Here is a 17,982-nt window from a genome sequence, read left to right on the forward strand (position 1 = left end):
AAATAAAGCTGACTTGACTTGACTTAAGATCACAGCTGTTTGTTTACAGGACAGAGTATGCATTATGCAGGGATAACACATGGCATATCATCACCGGAGGATAATTATGGACCCATTACCAATTTCTCATTTTAAGTCTTTTTCTATTCATATTCATAGTAGTCTGGTGCTCTCTCTGATTAGGCTGGGGTCATGTCTTCGGTGTAATTGGTTGATGGGGCCAATCTGTGACCAAGTGTGATTTAATATTATAAAAAATATAAATATTGATTTAAACCAAAAGAAAAAACAAGTGATGTCCATTCCAATGAACGCTGAAAGGGTTAACATGAGGTGTTACACCATTGAGGTCAAAGTCCAGCAACCACTGGACTGTGAAAAGATAAAAGTCACCAGACTTCACAGGCCCTTCTTCGGAGTGCAAGACTTATATAATGGAGATTCCAATATTTACTGTTGATGCTTTTACCAATTTACCTTTCAAAGGTAACCCTGCTGCAGTTTGTCTTTTAGAGAATGTAAGTACCTTACACAGTCTTTTATTATCAAATATTTGTCAGTTGTCCTTATTGAAATGTCCTTGTTTCTACAAATTTAGGAACTACAAGATGAACTTTATCAGAGCATTGCTGCTGAAATGAATTTATCAGAGACAGCTTTTATCACTAGACGGAATTCTGTGGATTTTTCTTCAGGTATTATGCTGTGTGCAGTTGAGACGTATTGTACAGCCTACACAAACAAAAGGGTCACTTAGCACTGCTCCTGAAGACCACATATACTCCCACCCAAGTCAAACATACACCTGACCAGCAAATCCAGGTTTAGATTACTGTAGCTTTTAATTGGGGTTCGAACTTTTCTATGCCAGTACAGTATAAGTAGTTTTCGTTTACAAAACGCTCTTCCTCCACACTATAGCGTTTCGCAAACGCTGCCCATTCACACTGAAACGTCTGAAAATGCTAACATCCATTTACTAGTCTGCGCATGTGTAAAACCAAAGACACGTCAGCATGTGTCATTTCTGTCAGGCATTTATTTACTTTCTGCATTATTATGTAGCGGCAGTGTGGAGCAAAGACACAGTTATTTTTTAAATAGACATACTGTGCAATGAGGTACTTTAGAGATGAGTCTCCATCAACCCTTTAAAGGTGTGTAATTTTTGGGATGATCCATTTATAGAAATGCAATATCATTTCCATAGCTGTCTTCAGAGGTGTATAAAAAGCTTACACAATGAAGCGTTATGTTTTTTACCTTAGAATGAGCTATTTCTATATACATTTACCTCAAACAATAACTTAATGAAGAAATGAGATATTCCTTCTCCTAAAATGCAATCTAAAGTATGCATGAACTGGCATTAAAGCTATCAAACAGGAGAGCGCCCGAAACAACTGCGTAAAATGCCTAAAAACACATCATCGTTTTTAAACCCCTCCGTTTTCCTTATCCACACTACAACGCGAAAACGACGTATTAAACGCTCAGTTTTTGTGGACAAAAACATTGTCTCTGTAGACGAAAGGGCAAAATGGAGAGAAAAAGATAAGTGTGGAGAGCCCGAGTGTAAAGTGTTTTGCAATAAAAGCAGTGTTTGATGTGTTTTGAAAGGAGCAAGGTTCGGACTGCGCTGGTTTACTCCCAAAAGTGAGGTGCCACTCTGTGGACATGCAACATTAGCCTCAGCAGCAGTGTTATTTTACATTAAAAGTAAGAAACATCCCTTCTTATATGATCTGTTTATTCAAGAATAAATTGTATAAGTTTATAAAACCTCTTCATTTACACAATATTGTTATCACACAGACAATGTCAACCCTGTTGTGGTGTTTGAGACGATGAGCGGAGAGCTGTATGTGCGTCAACATGGAGAATCACTAGTTATGGACTTCCCCTTAAACAAACCAAAACCTCAGGTATTATAAAGGTGCTTAAAAGGTTCTTCACAGTGATGCCATATAGGAACCATTTCTGGTTCCATAAAGATTCCATCTCTTTCTTACCCTCTTATAATCTGAAACTTTTGTGAAACAGAAAGGTACTTTATGGAAAACCATTAAGACAAAAAGGTTCTTGTATGGCATCGTAAAGCGCCTTTATTTTTAAGAGTGTACTGAATACAGCACAGTGTCACAGTTAGTCAAATAGTGGCTTTGCTCTGAGTTGACCATTTCTGATTTGCAGGACCAACATGAAGTCAAAGATCTTTTGAAAGCAAGTCATCGATTTTTTTGTATCATAAATTTGTATCATAATTTGGGCTTTCTAATATAACGGCGGTCTATTAGCTGAGTAAATCTTTTCTTTTGCAGGCTGTTGTAGGAGACCTAACTGTTCAGGATGTCTGCTATTCAGAAACCACAAAGAAACTTATGGTTCGTCTAGCTGACACATGTGACAGGTACTGCAGGACATTCAGAAGCAAATCTAAAAAGACATGGATTATGGCATTGAGGACAATAAGTGGTAGAACAGAGGAAACCCTCTCTGAAACAAAAGTGTCATTCTAATCAGAAGCTTGTTAAAGCCAACACTAGCATGTGTGTGAGAGAAATCATTATATAATATTGTTGAAAAAAAATATTTCCCAAGAACACTTGCCATTTTGTTGACAGGTCCAAACTTTCATCTTTGAAGCCAGAACCAGACGCCCTGTTGAGGAACGAGTCCACTGGTAAGATTAAAGGCGTCATTGTTACAATGAAAGGAGCACCAACTGCACATCCTGGATATGACTTCTACTCTCGTTATTTTGCCCCTTGGTTTGGTATTCCTGAAGATCCAGTTACCGGTAAGACTCAATGGTAACACAGCTGAAAAATTACATTTGGATGTCTTACATTTTCAGAATGTAAAGGCAATGCTGTTAACCAAGACAAAAATAACAGAAATCAATGTCACTATAACATTTTTAAAAGTCTATAACTTACTTTTAAAAGGGTCTGCTCATACAGTGCTTGCTGGTTACTGGTCTGAGAAACTCGGGAAAAAGAAAATGTTGGGTAGGATAGCCTTTTCTTTTACTGTGCATTTATCATCATACACGGTGCACATACAAATAATACTGTCCACCAAAAATGAATATGTCCATACACATTAATCAGTTTAAAACAATTCTGCTTTCTGTTTGTTGTCCTGGAGCAGCGTACCAGTGTTCCAGTCGTGGAGGGGAGCTGGAGTTGGAAATAAGAGATGATGGTCGACTGGACATTAGTGGTCGGGCACAGATCATTCTTCAAGGAACTTTTAAAATCTAAACCACCTTCCACGATTTACTCAACAAATATGAGAATATATTTAATGAAAACAATATCTTGTTTGTCACACTGAAAAGAAATATAGTTTTTCAGCATATTAATCCCTGTTAATGTTAGTTAACGGCAATACAATTATTCATGTTAGTTCATGGTGCATTAACTACTATGTTTTTAATTACATTTGAAACATGTATTAGTATATGAACATGAACTAAAATAAATAAATGCTGTAGAAGTAATGTTCATTGTTAGTTTATGTAAGCTAATGCCGTAAATAAATGTTAACAAATAAAACAGTAAAGTGTTACTGAAACTATACAGCACTAAAGAGTCTCAGTGTCTGTACCTTTAAGATGACGTAGTACACATTGGGGGTCAAAGTCAAATGCTTTTAATTACTGCTTTATAAACACCTAAGAGTGACAAAATCTTACTGCTAAATTGCTAAAACGCACGTTTTAACTTATGGAGATTCCAATATTTACTGTGGATGCTTTTACCAGTGTACCTTTCAAAGGTAACCCGGCTGCAGTGTGTCTCATAGAGAATGTAAGTACATTACACAAGACACCGTCATATACAGTATGTTCATCTTTATAGCGCATGAATTATTCATTGATTCTTTTTATAATAAAGTCTAAACATCGGAATATTATTAAATGTATCTTTGCAATACATTTAGGAACTTCAAGATGAAGTTTATCAGAGCATTGCTGCTGAAATGAATTTATCAGAGACAGCTTTTATCACAAGACGGAATTCTATGGATTTTTCCTCAGGTATTGTGTAATGTTGTGTAACCTGCAGACATAGCCAACTCAGATTAACAGTCATGTCAAACCAGTTTGTGTTGTTGTTGGTGGTGTCTACAACAGTGCCACTTGGTGGGAAGTCAAGCAACTGTAAACTTTACACACATAAATCAGACTTTTGTATACTTTGAAAGGTGCAAGGTTTGGATTACGTTGGTTTTCCCCCCAAACCGAGGTTCCACTCTGTGGACATGCAACATTAGCATCAGCAGCAGTGGTATTTACCATTAAAAGTAAGAAAAACATGATATAGTCTCTCGTTCAACTGAATTACAATAGGTAATTGCATGAATCTATCATAAAACCCACAATATAATCACAGACAATGTCAACCCTGTTGTGGTGTTTGAGACGATGAGTGGGGAGCTGTATGTGCGTCAATATGGAGAATCACTAGTTATGGACTTCCCCTTAAACAAACCAAAACCTCAGGTATGAGAAAAGAAAACCTTCCAGTATCCAATACTGTCTCATGGTTAATTAAATTGAATGCAAACCGAGTTGACGATTCTTTCCTGATTTGCAGGACCAACATGAAGTCAAAGATGTTTTGAGGGCAAGTTTGACCTCTTATCTCAATATTTTGGTTTTCCAATACAACAGCGGTTTTAGTGGAAAACAGTTTTTATTACTTTTGCAGGCTGCTGTAGGAGATTTACCTATTCAGGATGTGTGCTATTCTGAAACCACAAAGAAACTGATGATTCGTCTAGCTGACACATGTGACAGGTACTGCTGGAAATTCAGAAGCTGAAAACTTCAATAATGCTTACTTGTAACTTGTTGCTAGAATATTTCATGATCCTGAACGTTGATTTTGGTTGTTGGCAGGGGTAAACTTGTGTCTTTGAAGCCAGAAGTAGAAGCGCTGCTGAGACACGAGACCACTGGGAAGATCAAAAGTCTCATCATTACACTGAAAGGCGCACAGACTGGACATGACTTCTACTCCCGTGTCTTTGCCCCTTGGGTCGGGGTCCCTGAAGATCCAGTCACTGGTTAGTTTTCAGTTTTATAATACAAGGTGCATGGAAATGTGTTTAATGTTCGATGACTTAAAAAATAATTTTATAATGCATTGTATGAATATAGTTGTTTTTAAAGCTATTCACTTTGTCTAAAAGGGTCTGCTCATACAGTTCTTGCTGGTTACTGGTCTGAAAAGCTTGGGAAAAAGAAAATGTTGGGTAAAGGCCTATTTTTTCCTTCACTGCATAATTTTATCAATACACACACAAAACAAAGACATCCAAATTCACTTTAAAGGAAAATGAATACAGACACTTGTAAATATACAGTTTTTATTTAGTAGTTGCATAATTAAAATGGCTGTTATTCACAATAAGGTAATCTGTTATTTTTGGAGCAGCTTACCAGTGTTCCAGTCGAGGGGGAGAGCTGGAACTGGAGATAAGAGATGGTGGTCGACTGGACATTAGTGGTCGGGCACAGATCATTCTTCAGGGAACTCTAAAAATCTAAACAAACTTCCACAATCTACTCAATGCATCCGAAGATAGAATTGACAGAAAGCCACAGCATTTCTTTTTTAAATGAATAAAATGCAATTTAATAACAATAGTTTTATTTAACAACATAAGAAATAACATTACAAAATAATACAAATAAAAACGTATTTATAAAATGCACATACAAAAACAATCATGACACTACATTGATAAAAAGCACCAGAGCTTTAAAAACAGTGACATGAGGTAGAAAATGAATTGCTAAATAAAACATAAATTAAGTCACAGTAAATAGTTAATGGCCAATTCCTGCATTGAGAAAGAGCTCTCAGGTCCATTGTGGACTAGAGACTGCCATAATAGCTTTTAAGAACTGATTTTATCATCAATCTTGATTTTATTGACATAACATAATAAACTTATCTTTGAAAATATCTTAAGCTTATGTATATTTGTTCACTCAAGTTTTACAATGTGAGTCTTTGTGAGGTATGCTGTGGATCAGGAGAGAACATTTTTCCTTGAGATCACATTCAGATGCTGGGCAGTGCCTCATGGGCAGCAGGAGGCAGCTGAAAGATGTTCCTTCAGTTAAGGAGAAATCAAATACAGTCTGGCTTTAACCTTTTACTAAATCAGGTTTTACCTTTCAATCAAAAGTTTTATTTCAATAATTATATTTGTAGGCCAAACAAGAAAAAACATTATTACATTATTCTAAAGAAAAGGTTTAATAAGTCAAATTTAACTCGCATTTTTCTGTTGCCGGTATTTGCCTTTTTGACACTCATAGTGGTGGTATCCACAGACTTGTAATTTATGAATCACAAAAGAACCTTGGGTTTTAGTTAAAAATCTTCTTTACTGTGCTGCTGAATAAAAGTCATCTACATCTTGGATGGGGTTGAGAATCAATTCCAATTCGGAATCGAAAAGAATATTAAAATTTCACATCGTCTGATCAGTTCCTATGTGCATATTTTATGAAATGTGCATGTGTTAACTTGTGATCTGCTGATATCTCAATAAACGCCCTCATGAAAATTAACCATATTTTTACTATAGTAAGCAGTGTTTAACTACAGTATTTGCAGTAAAGCACAGTAAAGCTAAATGACCATACAGTTTGTTATCTAAGTGTTTTACTTTAACTATGGAATTGATAAGCATTGAAATCGATAAGCAGAATCGGAATTGCAATCGCTAAAAATGTAACTATACCCAACCCTCATCTTAAATGTGTGAATTGAACAGCCCCTTTAATTGATAGCACAAATAAACCTGTGAAGAAATACTGGATTACACTTTGTATAAGTATACATGCAATTATAAAGCATGTCTACACTGATTGGTGCAAGCTGTATGGTAAAGGATATCATATCTTGCTGCTGAAGATGACCTAAGAGTTTCTCCAGCGGTGCATAACGGCGAAGGGAGGGGGCGGAGCCTAGCATGAGGAGCTTGTGTTTGGCTCTAGTGATGGCCACGTTCAACCTGCGCCAGTCTTGCAGCAATTCGCCTAACTGAATAAAGACAAAATGATCAAGCACACAACAGTCCAACAATAATCACCACACCAGCAGACCAAAATGCAGGAGCGGTTTAGAAGACTTACGTTGCCCTCAGTGTTGCTCCTAACAAAAGACACAATGATGACACTTTTGTCACGGCCCTGGTACTTGTCCACAGTATTGACTTCCAGAGCTTTAAAGGCAGGTCCCTGCAGCAGACTGGAGATGGTTTTCAGCTGTTGCCGGTACGGTGCAATGACCCCAATGTCAGCTGCCCTGCATCCAGCCTACATCAACAACACAAGATTACATTTCCTATATTTTTGTATATATTTATATATATATTTTGTATAAATGTCCTTATACAATACATTAAGAATTTCCAGATTTTTTAGAAGCTATTAAGCATGTTAGAAGAGCTTATATTTGTGATTACAAACGGCATATTCTGACCTTCAGAAGCAAGGTGACAAGGGCTTGAACCAAGACAGCTTCAGTCTGGTTACTGATTCCACCCTTCTCCACTGTCTCTGGAGCAGGGACCTGTAGAAATGATCATGCAGAACATTTATGAAAGCCAGATTTGCTATTCTTGAGATTTAAAGCAAGACAAATTCTAAGAAAACCAGAATCCAGACTAACCTCAGAGGTGTCCAGGAAACACACAGGGTTATTCGGCTCCAGTGCAGCCTGGACCCAATCACTGTACTGTGGTTCACACACATAAAGATCCAGCTCTTTTTCAACCTGTGCTTTACTGGGCAGCTGCAATACTGCACAAGCTGTTCTTTCAGAGCCACACTCCAGTTTGCCCTCATACATCAGAGCATTGCTAAGAGACATGATAGCACTGGAACATAAAAGAAATACCAAATTAATATAATTTTATACTAATAATAACACTAAATTGGTTCAAACACACCTTTCATTGATTGCAAAATACAGTTCATTTTTGTTTGAACGGAATTCTTTCCCTATTCCTCGTTAAATATTCAGATATTAAACGAGGAATAGAGAAAGAATAAACATTTAAATAACAGACATGAAGTTTCATTTTAACAAGCATTAAAAAAATCTAAGTTTAAACAAACCTGTTCATTCGATACTGAACATTCAACTGAACAACTGCATCACTGTGGTGCTCCAGACGTTTGAACAAACTCTCATCCATTCCCAAGGCCCTGAGTAACATTTAGAATATTTACAAAGATGATGATAATAGTGTAATGGGCTTTTATATTCAAAGGAATATGATTTTCAAACCCGTGTTCTCAAGCCCTTGAAAGTTATGTGAAAAGTTAAAGTTCACCTGATTGTTCACAGATGCAGTATTGAGTTTACCTGGCTTCAGCATTCTGTACAATAGGAGGGAGCTGTTGGTGATCTCCCACCAAGACAAATCGCTGAGCATAAAACAGTGGACCCAAACACACGGGCTGACTGATCTGAGACGCCTCATCCACAATGCAGAAGTCAAAGCGTCTACGGCTGAAAATCGGATGCTTCACACCCATACAGGTGGTGGCCACAATGAGCTACAAGACAATAAAGTTTTTTTTATACGGAGTACAGCAACAAACGAGGCACCTTATGTGATTTTAAAATAAAGACATGATGCTTGCGATATCACATGTATGTATAATATCCAAGTCTGGGAATATTTGTACTTCTTTGTTGTAGAGTTCTTCCAGCTCCTCCAGTGTTTGGATGCCTTTAGCCCGACCAGATTCCTCTGTAAAGGGCAGGATGTCATGGTGCACTTTCTGAGTGCGGCCTAATCGTAGGAAGCCGATCTTAAACCTTTTGAGCTTCAAAAGGATGTTGTCCACAGCGGAGTGTGTGTAGCTTGTGAGAAGCACGCTGAAGCCGCAAGCATGGAGAATACGCACCTGTAAAGAAAAAGGTACGATACAAAAATAAATCGATTACAGTTTCTTCAAGAACCAGGTTTGACGATTATTCAATCTGTTTGATACAGATAAAAACACTTACCAATGTACAAATGGTGGTAGTTTTCCCAGTACCAGGCATTCCCACAATAAGTGTATAATCTTTGGACAGCAGCACTTTTTTCATAGCTTGCTTCTGGGGTTTGTTGAGTCCTGATATGAAATGCATCATTCCAACTCATGGATCAGTAATAGCAGCAGTCACACCCTTTTATTCACCAGAGCACATCAAGGGCATTTTACAATAAGCTTGATAAAGAAAGAGTTGATATTACCTTTCAGAATGTTGGCTACGGCGTCCTTGGCATCTCTAGGTAACACACTGCTCAGACTGTCAATGAACTGAGGAGGCCTGAATTCCACAATCAACTCCCTTAATCTTTCACTGCAAAAAATATATGTAACATTTAATAAAGTAAAAAACACACGATGTATAAGATTTTTGACTAATAAAAACTGATCTGACCTGGTTGGAGTGTTTGCCATTAACATAGAGAGGTTTCCTAAATGGGTGCTCAGACCGCCTGCACCTTCATCCTGGTCCAGTCGGAATACTGTGCTTGAGGAATACTTGGAAAGATTTCTGGAACAACAGCAATATAATTAGGTTAAAGAAAATACACAAACTAGACGATGGAGTGCAACTACAAAATTAATATTAAAACCATATACAGAACAAGTATCAGCCAGAAACTTACTTATCTAAAGAGCAAGTTACTCCATTGATTGTAATTTCTGTGACGTATCCTGCGGTCAGGCCTATGAGCACAGAGTCCTGATCACTGACGACAATCCTATCGCCCACTATGAGCCCGGTAAGAGTCTTCTCTCCCTCCATCCTCTCGAAGTTATGCTTATACACACCATCAGACAGAACGCTGACGCTTCCAGCCAACCGCATGTTCCCTACGCAGCCTCCACTTTTCTCCCTGAGAATTAACACAATAACCGTCATACACACTATCTGTCACAATAGTCACTCTTCTGTGAAAACACTCACCTCTGCTGTGGCGTCTGAAGCCAGATGTTGCGACGCCCTCCTTTGTTTTCCATGGTGAGAGCCTCCAGGGTGCAGAGCAGAAGCCAGTGGCTGAAGTACTGAAGATGTACCTGGCTTACGTGCTGGCTCTCCAATTGCACAAAGTCCTTTACATTTTCACTTAGGCTCTCTTCTGGATCTCTCTCCACAGTTCTGGTTGAAAAAAATATGATGATATGTACCTTCCAGCTCAATGCAGCCCACTTCATGTTTTTTTAATAGACAAATACAATTGGAAGATGATAGTTCAGATATTGACCTGTTGTAAAGTGCACAGTTTCTTCTCTGCGGACAGTATTTGCAGGTCTGCTGGTCAGATACAATAGCAGGCAATGGAGCCATGTTACTGTTACCATCCACCTTGACCAAGTTGTTGCCAATGTGATGAGCCAGTGAGTTCCTTATTTTAATCAGCTCTGTAATAAATTTAAGAGCCATTAAGTGAATTAGAAACGTAATATTTCTCATAAAGCATGTGGCTTTAGTCCACTTAGTCTTCACACAGTTGTGGGATGACATTATAAATACATAAATCTTCAAACATAATACAAAACAAAAAAACCTCTCCTGTCCATGTGGTTGCCCACAACGGGATGTAGACTGCCAGTCTTCAGGTAGACAAGAAAACCAGTTTCTGGATCATACCGTCTATCTGAGCTCATCAGCGTGTACAGGATAACCTACAACACAGAGAACTGTTGTGATAACATGATTTCTTTTTAAACATGTAACATATTTACACAACATTTTCTACCTGACTGCGATGCTCGATGGAGTTGGACTCTTTGCCGGTTTTCAGCTCCAAAGGTACAATCCTATCTATTGGCTTTTTGCCCTTGCGATGAATCCTGACGCCCGCGGTCACATCAATCTTCCCCTTCAGGCCAAACCGCGGACACCAGATGTTCTCCTCGATGTCTGCAAAATCTGTGACTGTCACACTACAGGTCGCATCTTGTTTGCTCAGACCGCCGTCACTGGGGCTAACGATTCACAATATAGACAAAAAAAAACATCAATAAACAAAAGTTAGCTATAAACTGCCAAAGTGATTTTGCTTAAATAATGAGCTCTCACAGTTTTAGGGTCAGCTGTTTGATCCCGGCCTTTGGTGAAGTGTGGAGATATTGTTTTGCCCACTCAGATAAAGCGGGAAGATATTCTTCAACTTCCTGTCTCATGTCTGACTGGTTAAGTTTTAGACTGTACCTGAGCCAGGAAAAAACAGACGCAAACCATAGTTAGTGATGTCATTTAACAATTTTGTTAAGGTTTTGACATATAATATTGCTGTGGTGGGTAAACATTGTGTAACCACGATATTTTTATATACCAATATCGGTATTTTGTCACTTACATTTGTCCGAGGTAGTTAGGGCTTCTCAGTGCCTCTGTGGCAAACTTTTGTATCCTCTCTGAGGAAAAGTCTGAAGACATAGCTGCTTTTTGAAAGATATCATGAACGATGGTACCATTTAGCATTTGTTTGGATCCGCCGTCGAATGACTGGTTTATAAAAACACACACAACATATCCTGAATATTAAAATTCCCAAAAATGAGACAGATGAATTTGCATAGTAATGGAAACTATTAACACCATTATAATGAAAAGTACTGTACAGACATGCATGCATAATATGTTTATAACAACATGTGTTAAAATACCATAGAAATGAAATTGTTTCATAAATAATATATCTTTTTTCTCTCGTGTAACTTTCATTTCCACACCTTGAACATCTCTCCCAGCACACCTCTTCTCATACAGCGGATACTGCTGGCAATACTGGTCCCAGACATCAGCAGGTCAGGCAGCAAAACCAGGAAACCAGAGTCTCTATCAACGGTCCACACACCAGAAACACACCTACCTTCCAGATGAATGATGTCACGCACAGCAACTGGAGAGGTCTCCCTTTAATTTAAATAATATTATTATATTTATTAAGAATACCCAATCTATGCTAGAAGATCTCTATCATAAGTAACATCTCCTACCAGCCATCTTTGAGAATGCAGGTCTCCGTGGGATGTGCTGTCTTTGAGCAGGTGATGATCAGGTGTTTCTCAGTGTAACCTTGTAATGAGGACACTTCCTGTACATCCAGAACCCAATATCGATTATGAACCCCAGAGGCCAGTATAGCATGTTCTGGAATGCCTTTGTTTTTTCTAAGTCAAAGAAAAGTGTTTTGTGTTAAGGCCTGCAACAATAAATCAAAATTCAAATGTATTATCACAAACAAGCAAAGTATTCATACTCCAGATGAAACTTCTTGGGTTTAGGTGTCTCCGGTGTTTGCTCTGTGACATCATCAAACCAATCGTCCATAAGATCGTGGAATTCATCCTCCAATGACACTGAAAAAGTCTTCGCATCAGCACTTTTGTCTTTCGCTTGCAGTTCTGCCGTAACTTCTAAAGGTCTCTTCATAGTGACTGGACAGCTGACAAAAGTGTCTTTCTCACTGGAACCTTTTTGTGTTCTTGAAGAATGCGACATCACAAGATCAAGATCATTTATTTCAGAAACCACGCTAAGGTCTGATTTAGGATTTGTGTTCAGTGTACCTGAATTCTCTTTGTCACATTTGCCAAGGCTTAGATGGTACAAGGATTTCTTTGAAAGCTTTACGACACCATTTGTTTTACCATTCATTTTAGCGCAAGGTCCAGGTACCATTCGGCTATTCTCAAAATGTGCAAGATCAGCTTTTACTTTTTTCACAGGACTCTTTGAGTACGCTTTCAGTAATGAGTCTTCAGGGACATTTATATTGGTTCTTGGTAAGTTTGAGTCAGAATCAGACCCTATCGGGAGTTTCTGAACGCTCATGGTTCTGGGTCGCTTGGCACTCTGGATGTTCTCTGAACTGTACAACAACCTCTTAACGGAACCAGAATGATTCGGGCCATTCTTGGGTGCAAAAATATCCACCGGCTCTGGACTGATGCGTTTCGGTGGCGGCCTTAGCTTTCGTATCAGCAGGCTGGTTTGACCCTTGACAGCTTTGGAGTGCAGACCCCGTGACACAGGCGAGCGGTTCTCATACAAGGTGTTTGGAGAGATGCTGTTCTTGCTCCTCAGACTATCAGGGGTGTCTGGAACAGCAAAAAGGTCTGGAGAATGGGGGACCTTTTTGTCCTCCACAAAACTAGTTTTAAATGACAGGGAGGCTTCTGTTTTCTTTTTAGGAGATTTAGCCGAAACCTAAAAATACATTAAAAAGTCATCTTATAAAATGGTCAGACATGAGCACTTTTAAAATACAGTTCACTGCATTACCCTTAGGAAAATATGGTTTTTTTATATAGTAACTGTAGTTAATTCGTAGTTCATGTCAGTTACGTAATCAATTCATGGGAAAGTAAGATTAGTGACTTTACCTTTGAAAGAAAAAAAGCTGAAATGTTTGACTGCACTCCGTTGTTCTCCATCTAGACACCATAAGATAAAGTTATGACATGACAATGACCGAAACATTACTGTTTCAAAACACGTTTACTAGGCCCAGATATCGGCTGTTTGATCATTATGAACAAAACATCAGCAATGACGACAGAGTACTTACAGAAGATCGGCTGGATTTACTCTTCATCATCGCGGACTGTAGGTAACGTGAAATGAGTAAAACGACTTGATTTGAAAAGATCGGCTGGCTTCAATGCGTTATTCAATACGATCCGCAGTCACATCACTATGACAACTGGACATTAAAATAGCTACTGCCGTGCTCCAAAAAGTAAACATAAAATATATATTTCCTCAGCTTAAACCCAGCCTGCGATCTCGAAATTCCCGCGTAACAAAAAAACATGAAAACAGCTAAAGACTGTCGAAATCGACAAGAATGTTCAGTGGTACAACTATTATAGAGGGAAAGTGCAACACCCCGCATCCGCTCTAGCGAAGGACGTCCCGCCTTCGAGTAAAAAGAGCCAATCGGGAGGGACTCCAGTCTGTACTGAGCGTTGTGATGCGCTCATGCGCAGTAGGGTATCGTGGATAAAACGTGTTTTTGGCGCTCAAGAAACTAAATGTATGACACAGTTGATGTCATCAAATTGTCTTATTTTGTTATTTGCGAGTGATCTGAAATATGTCTGTCTTTCCACAGTCAAGTAGGTAGGACTAAGTTAGCTGCCCGGAGGCTTTGCTAATATGTCCGGCTAGTGCGGAGACTCTCTTTAAAGGGACTTTGATACAACACGTGGGCAAGCAAATGTTTCCGCGTCTTTCTTCACATCGCCACCTATTGGATGTGATATTTCACTCTTTTTATTTTTAGGTGAACGACTGTAAACAAATCAAATTAAATAGACACGTTTAGGGTGTTGCTGCGGCGTATATTTGCTTTCGATAGTAACAGAGCACCAACGTGATTTTAGTCAGCATCAACGTTTTGTTCTGTGCTTTTTGAGGTGATCATTCTACGCCTTCAAACTGATTTCATAGGTGAAAGATGAAATACAACCAGGCATTGTTATTTGGATGTGTTTTCTTGCCCTATTAGCAGACATGCACAGTTTGTTGTAATGCAATACACTTATAACATAATGTGACATCTGAGCCTTGTTTCTGAAATATTCATGCAAAGCTCCCACACAGACAGTAGAATGTCCACTAACATGGATGCTGGAGAGGAACTAAAATGTCCTGTGTGCGTAGACCTCTTTACAGACCCTGTTCGACTTCCATGTGGACACAATTTTTGTCAGTCTTGCATCCGAGTGGTCTGGAACATGGATGACCCAGAAACCTGCAGAGGGGGGCCTATGTTCTGTCCTGAATGTCAGATCCTACTTCCATCTGAACTAAAGCTAGAGATCAACACAGGTCTTCAAATAAAAGTGCAAGATGTCTTCGCACGAGAACAGTTGGATCAGTCTTCCCAGATGCCACCTTCATCTATCATGTGTGACCACTGCATTGGGAAGACAGAGGTGGCTGTGAAGAGTTGTCTCACCTGCGATGCCTCGCTGTGTTCTGCTCACACTCTACTACACCAACAGAGAGAGACTTTCAGATGGCACTCCCTCATTGAGGTAACAGAGGATTTGATTTCCTTTAAGTGTAAGGAGCATGGGGAGGAACTGAAGCTCTTTTGTCAGGAAGACCAGGTTCCTGTGTGTTGTCTGTGTATTGTGGTTGGATCACATAAGAATCACCAAGCTGTCAAGTTGCAGGAAGCATGCTCAGAATTCAAGGTAAGGTCTTGAATAAAAACACCTTTATTATTTGATAAACACATTTTGATAAGACAATGTTTATTGCATTAGGAACTTGAATTGAACTGACTGTATATTATTGTTTTCATAGAAGGTGCTGAAAAACAAAGAATCAATTCTTCTCCAGAGTAGACATTCAGCTGAGCAGGCTGTGCAAGATTTGGAAGAATTATTTTCAGAAGTCTCGGTGGGTATTTCATGAAGAGTATAAATGAATAATGCAAGTAAAAACCCTTAAAATGTATTGAACTATAGATGTCAAGTGAGATTTAAATTCAGTGTTTTCATGCTTTTTAGAAAAATACAGAAGCATGCAGACTCAACATAGTTGAGAAATACAGGCAGATAAAAACACAGATTGAGGAGGATGAGAAGCTGATGTTGACCATTCTGGAAACAGAGGAGTTTTACACCAACAAGTGGCTGAAATGGAGAAGTGAATCACTGCAGTGTCGAATTAGGGATATTAACATTTTCCTAAAATCAAGCCAGTCGGTCCTTCAGGAAGAGAATGATATCATGTTTCTGCAGGTACATATTACAGTTTATAGACTGGGTTTTATTTATTCATATACACTAACCACTTCGGACTACCGTTCCAAATCTTCATTTAAAAAGCATCTCTAGATCTATTGGTCATCACAGTCCAGTCTCTGTAGAAATTACATAAAGTCATCCAACCGCAATGTGAAAGAATGATAGCATGACACATTTAGTCTGTGATAAAAATCTAGGTCACCACTGAACTTTTCCCAAGTACATACTGTATATTACTGCTGTATTGCTTAAACGTGATTATGAAATTGTTTTCTCTGCAGTATTTGAGGTCTGGAAAAATACAGAGCATCTTTTCTGTTATTTTACCTGTTTTTACTCAGTGTTCATAGTCTGCAAAAAAAAGATTTGAGTGAAATTTGGTAGAAATGTTGTTAGTAGTTCACAGAATAAAAGCAAAAATGAACATTCTACCTAAACACATTCTATAAATAGAAAATCCTTAAATCAGATTTTTTTTATTTTGTTGACATTTTTTACCTTTTCCCTGGCTATAAATAACTGACAGCAAAATTACTTTTACAGCTTCTCAAAAAGCATGGATTTGGGTGAGATCTTTTTATTGCTTTCTCCATGTCTTGTACTTACTGTAATAAATTATGCTGGCAAATTATGTTTCAAGTTATGCTTCTTATCCATGAAGTCATTTCTAACTGCACTGAAACTCATGATTAAATCAGTCCGTCGTTGTGGTTGTAGCTCAGGGGTGGATTTGCCACCTGTGCCTGTAATTCAGGAAGAGTACTGCACCCAAGATAAGATGAAGACAGTAAAACATCTTGCTGACAATTTACAAGACGTTGTTTTTCAAAACACTAAGCGACTGTGGTCTAGTAAGTGTCTTTTTTAAAGAACATCAATACAAAATTACTATTTTTAGTATGTCATCCAATTTTCAAAAAGTGTATGCACATATTATCATTTCACTGTGTCATATACCGATACCCTTAGGTCTCAGAGAAATAAGTCTAAATCCAACGACAGCGCACCCTGAGTTAGAAGTCTCAGCAGACAGCCTGGAGGTACACTGGAGTAAGAAACCTACCCAAGACACCACACAGAAAACTCACATCACTTCTCAGTACAGTGTACGGGGCAAGGAGAGATTCTCTAGCGGATCTCACTATTGGGAGGTGGCCGTATGGAAGAAACCCTATTGGTTGATTGGTTTGTCATATGGGTCAGCCACTGGAGGAGAGGATCCAGATCATTGCAGTCGTGGCTGTAACAATGTGTTTTGCTACATATATCATGGCAATGGAATATATCTCGTTTGCCAGAACTCTAAAGAAAAGGCACTGACAACAGTGAAAAAGATTCAAAAGCTTGGAGTCTGGGTAGATATTGACCAAGGTGCTGTGATGTTTTATGACGCTGATACGCTGACACTGCTTCAATCATTCTCTGTTGAATTTTTGGGCCCAGTGTACCCCATTTTTAATCCATGTATTGATTTAAATAGACAGAATAGCCAGCCTTTAGCCATTGTCCATCTAAGAAACAAAAATAAGTCTTAAAGCCCTTGACAAAATGTCCAATCTATTTAATGGCACATTCTATATTTATTTAATACAAGTAGGGTTTGTTGTAGTTTCAGCAGAAACATCTTATGCTTTTAATTTGTTTATTTTCATTTTAATGTCTATCGCTTTGCACTCCACTGCAAATAAAATAAATAAATGAGAAAATGTAAATAACTAACAAGGTTTAATATACATTAGTAATTTAGTGATGCAAATAAAGCTATACAGGTACCACGTAAGAGTAATAGTCTTTGTTTAAATTAGTCAATGCATTTGCATCGTTTATTAATTTTTATTAATACTGGCGATAGTTTAATTGTCTGTATGTGTGTCCATTGCATATATACATAACATTTTAATTTAATTTAAAATGATTATCGTCATTGTCAGTTTTTGTTTAGGTAGCTAATGTTAACCGACAGAACCTTATTGTGAATGTGAATTGTTACACATATTCAAATCCTGCTATGTGTATCTTAGCCTACCGTACTCTCGCGTGACGGAACTCGGTTGTCCACAAACTTACGTTAGGCTGGCTTTAGTTAACATAAATCATTCCTTGACTGATTTGTACGCCAATTCCATCACAGTGCTTTATTCTCCGGTCGGATTCCCTCCAGTGATCTG

At 38.3% G+C, this 17,982-nt stretch overlaps 3 protein-coding genes across 5 annotated transcripts; 2 read left to right on the forward strand and 1 right to left on the reverse strand.

Moving 5' to 3' along the window:
- The first annotated feature begins 346 nt into the window (after window positions 1-346).
- pbld (phenazine biosynthesis like protein domain containing) lies at window positions 347-5,975 on the forward strand. Of its 3 annotated transcripts, none has more exons than XM_079473825.1 (9): window positions 347-518; window positions 599-695; window positions 1,621-1,719; window positions 1,816-1,925; window positions 2,194-2,223; window positions 2,322-2,410; window positions 2,625-2,800; window positions 2,949-3,011; window positions 3,154-3,919. In XM_079473825.1, exons 1-9 carry the CDS (start codon window positions 435-437, stop codon window positions 3,264-3,266), a joined length of 861 nt encoding a protein of 286 aa, XP_079329951.1. In that variant the 5' UTR covers window positions 347-434; the 3' UTR covers window positions 3,267-3,919. The 3 variants fall into 3 exon arrangements, with proteins under 3 accessions (XP_079329951.1, XP_079329953.1, XP_079329952.1); XM_079473827.1 differs by lacking the exons at window positions 2,194-2,223; window positions 2,322-2,410; window positions 2,625-2,800; window positions 2,949-3,011; window positions 3,154-3,919 and adding exons at window positions 4,605-4,634; window positions 4,719-4,807; window positions 4,910-5,076; window positions 5,203-5,265; window positions 5,448-5,975 and having other exon boundaries at window positions 361-518; XM_079473826.1 differs by lacking the exons at window positions 347-518; window positions 599-695; window positions 1,621-1,719; ... (3 more) ...; window positions 2,625-2,800; window positions 2,949-3,011 and adding exons at window positions 3,949-4,045; window positions 4,213-4,311; window positions 4,401-4,510; ... (3 more) ...; window positions 5,203-5,265; window positions 5,448-5,975 and having other exon boundaries at window positions 3,240-3,815.
- Window positions 5,630-13,892, reverse strand: dna2 (DNA replication helicase/nuclease 2). Its single transcript, XM_079473820.1, has 23 exons — window positions 13,621-13,892; window positions 13,436-13,486; window positions 12,310-13,259; window positions 12,047-12,220; window positions 11,780-11,963; window positions 11,404-11,552; window positions 11,124-11,255; window positions 10,801-11,029; window positions 10,609-10,726; window positions 10,306-10,462; window positions 10,008-10,199; window positions 9,706-9,936; window positions 9,474-9,590; window positions 9,283-9,392; window positions 9,051-9,160; window positions 8,726-8,947; window positions 8,400-8,593; window positions 8,150-8,239; window positions 7,701-7,908; window positions 7,512-7,601; window positions 7,163-7,345; window positions 6,924-7,070; window positions 5,630-6,128 (listed from the first exon to the last, which is right to left on the reverse strand). Exons 1-23 carry the CDS (start codon window positions 13,648-13,650, stop codon window positions 6,081-6,083), a joined length of 4,116 nt encoding a protein of 1,371 aa, XP_079329946.1. The 5' UTR covers window positions 13,651-13,892; the 3' UTR covers window positions 5,630-6,080.
- Window positions 13,893-14,009: 117 nt separating this feature from the next.
- LOC306903859 (E3 ubiquitin-protein ligase TRIM62) lies at window positions 14,010-17,592 on the forward strand. The gene is made up of 6 exons (XM_079473395.1): window positions 14,010-15,256; window positions 15,369-15,464; window positions 15,575-15,808; window positions 16,358-16,380; window positions 16,532-16,665; window positions 16,784-17,592. Exons 1-6 carry the CDS (start codon window positions 14,639-14,641, stop codon window positions 17,347-17,349), a joined length of 1,671 nt encoding a protein of 556 aa, XP_079329521.1. The 5' UTR covers window positions 14,010-14,638; the 3' UTR covers window positions 17,350-17,592.
- Window positions 17,593-17,982: the final 390 nt, after the last annotated feature.

Source organism: Barbatula barbatula, assembly GCF_947034865.1.
Source record: "Barbatula barbatula genome assembly, chromosome: 14".
Classification (NCBI taxonomy): Eukaryota; Metazoa; Chordata; class Actinopteri; order Cypriniformes; family Nemacheilidae; genus Barbatula; species Barbatula barbatula.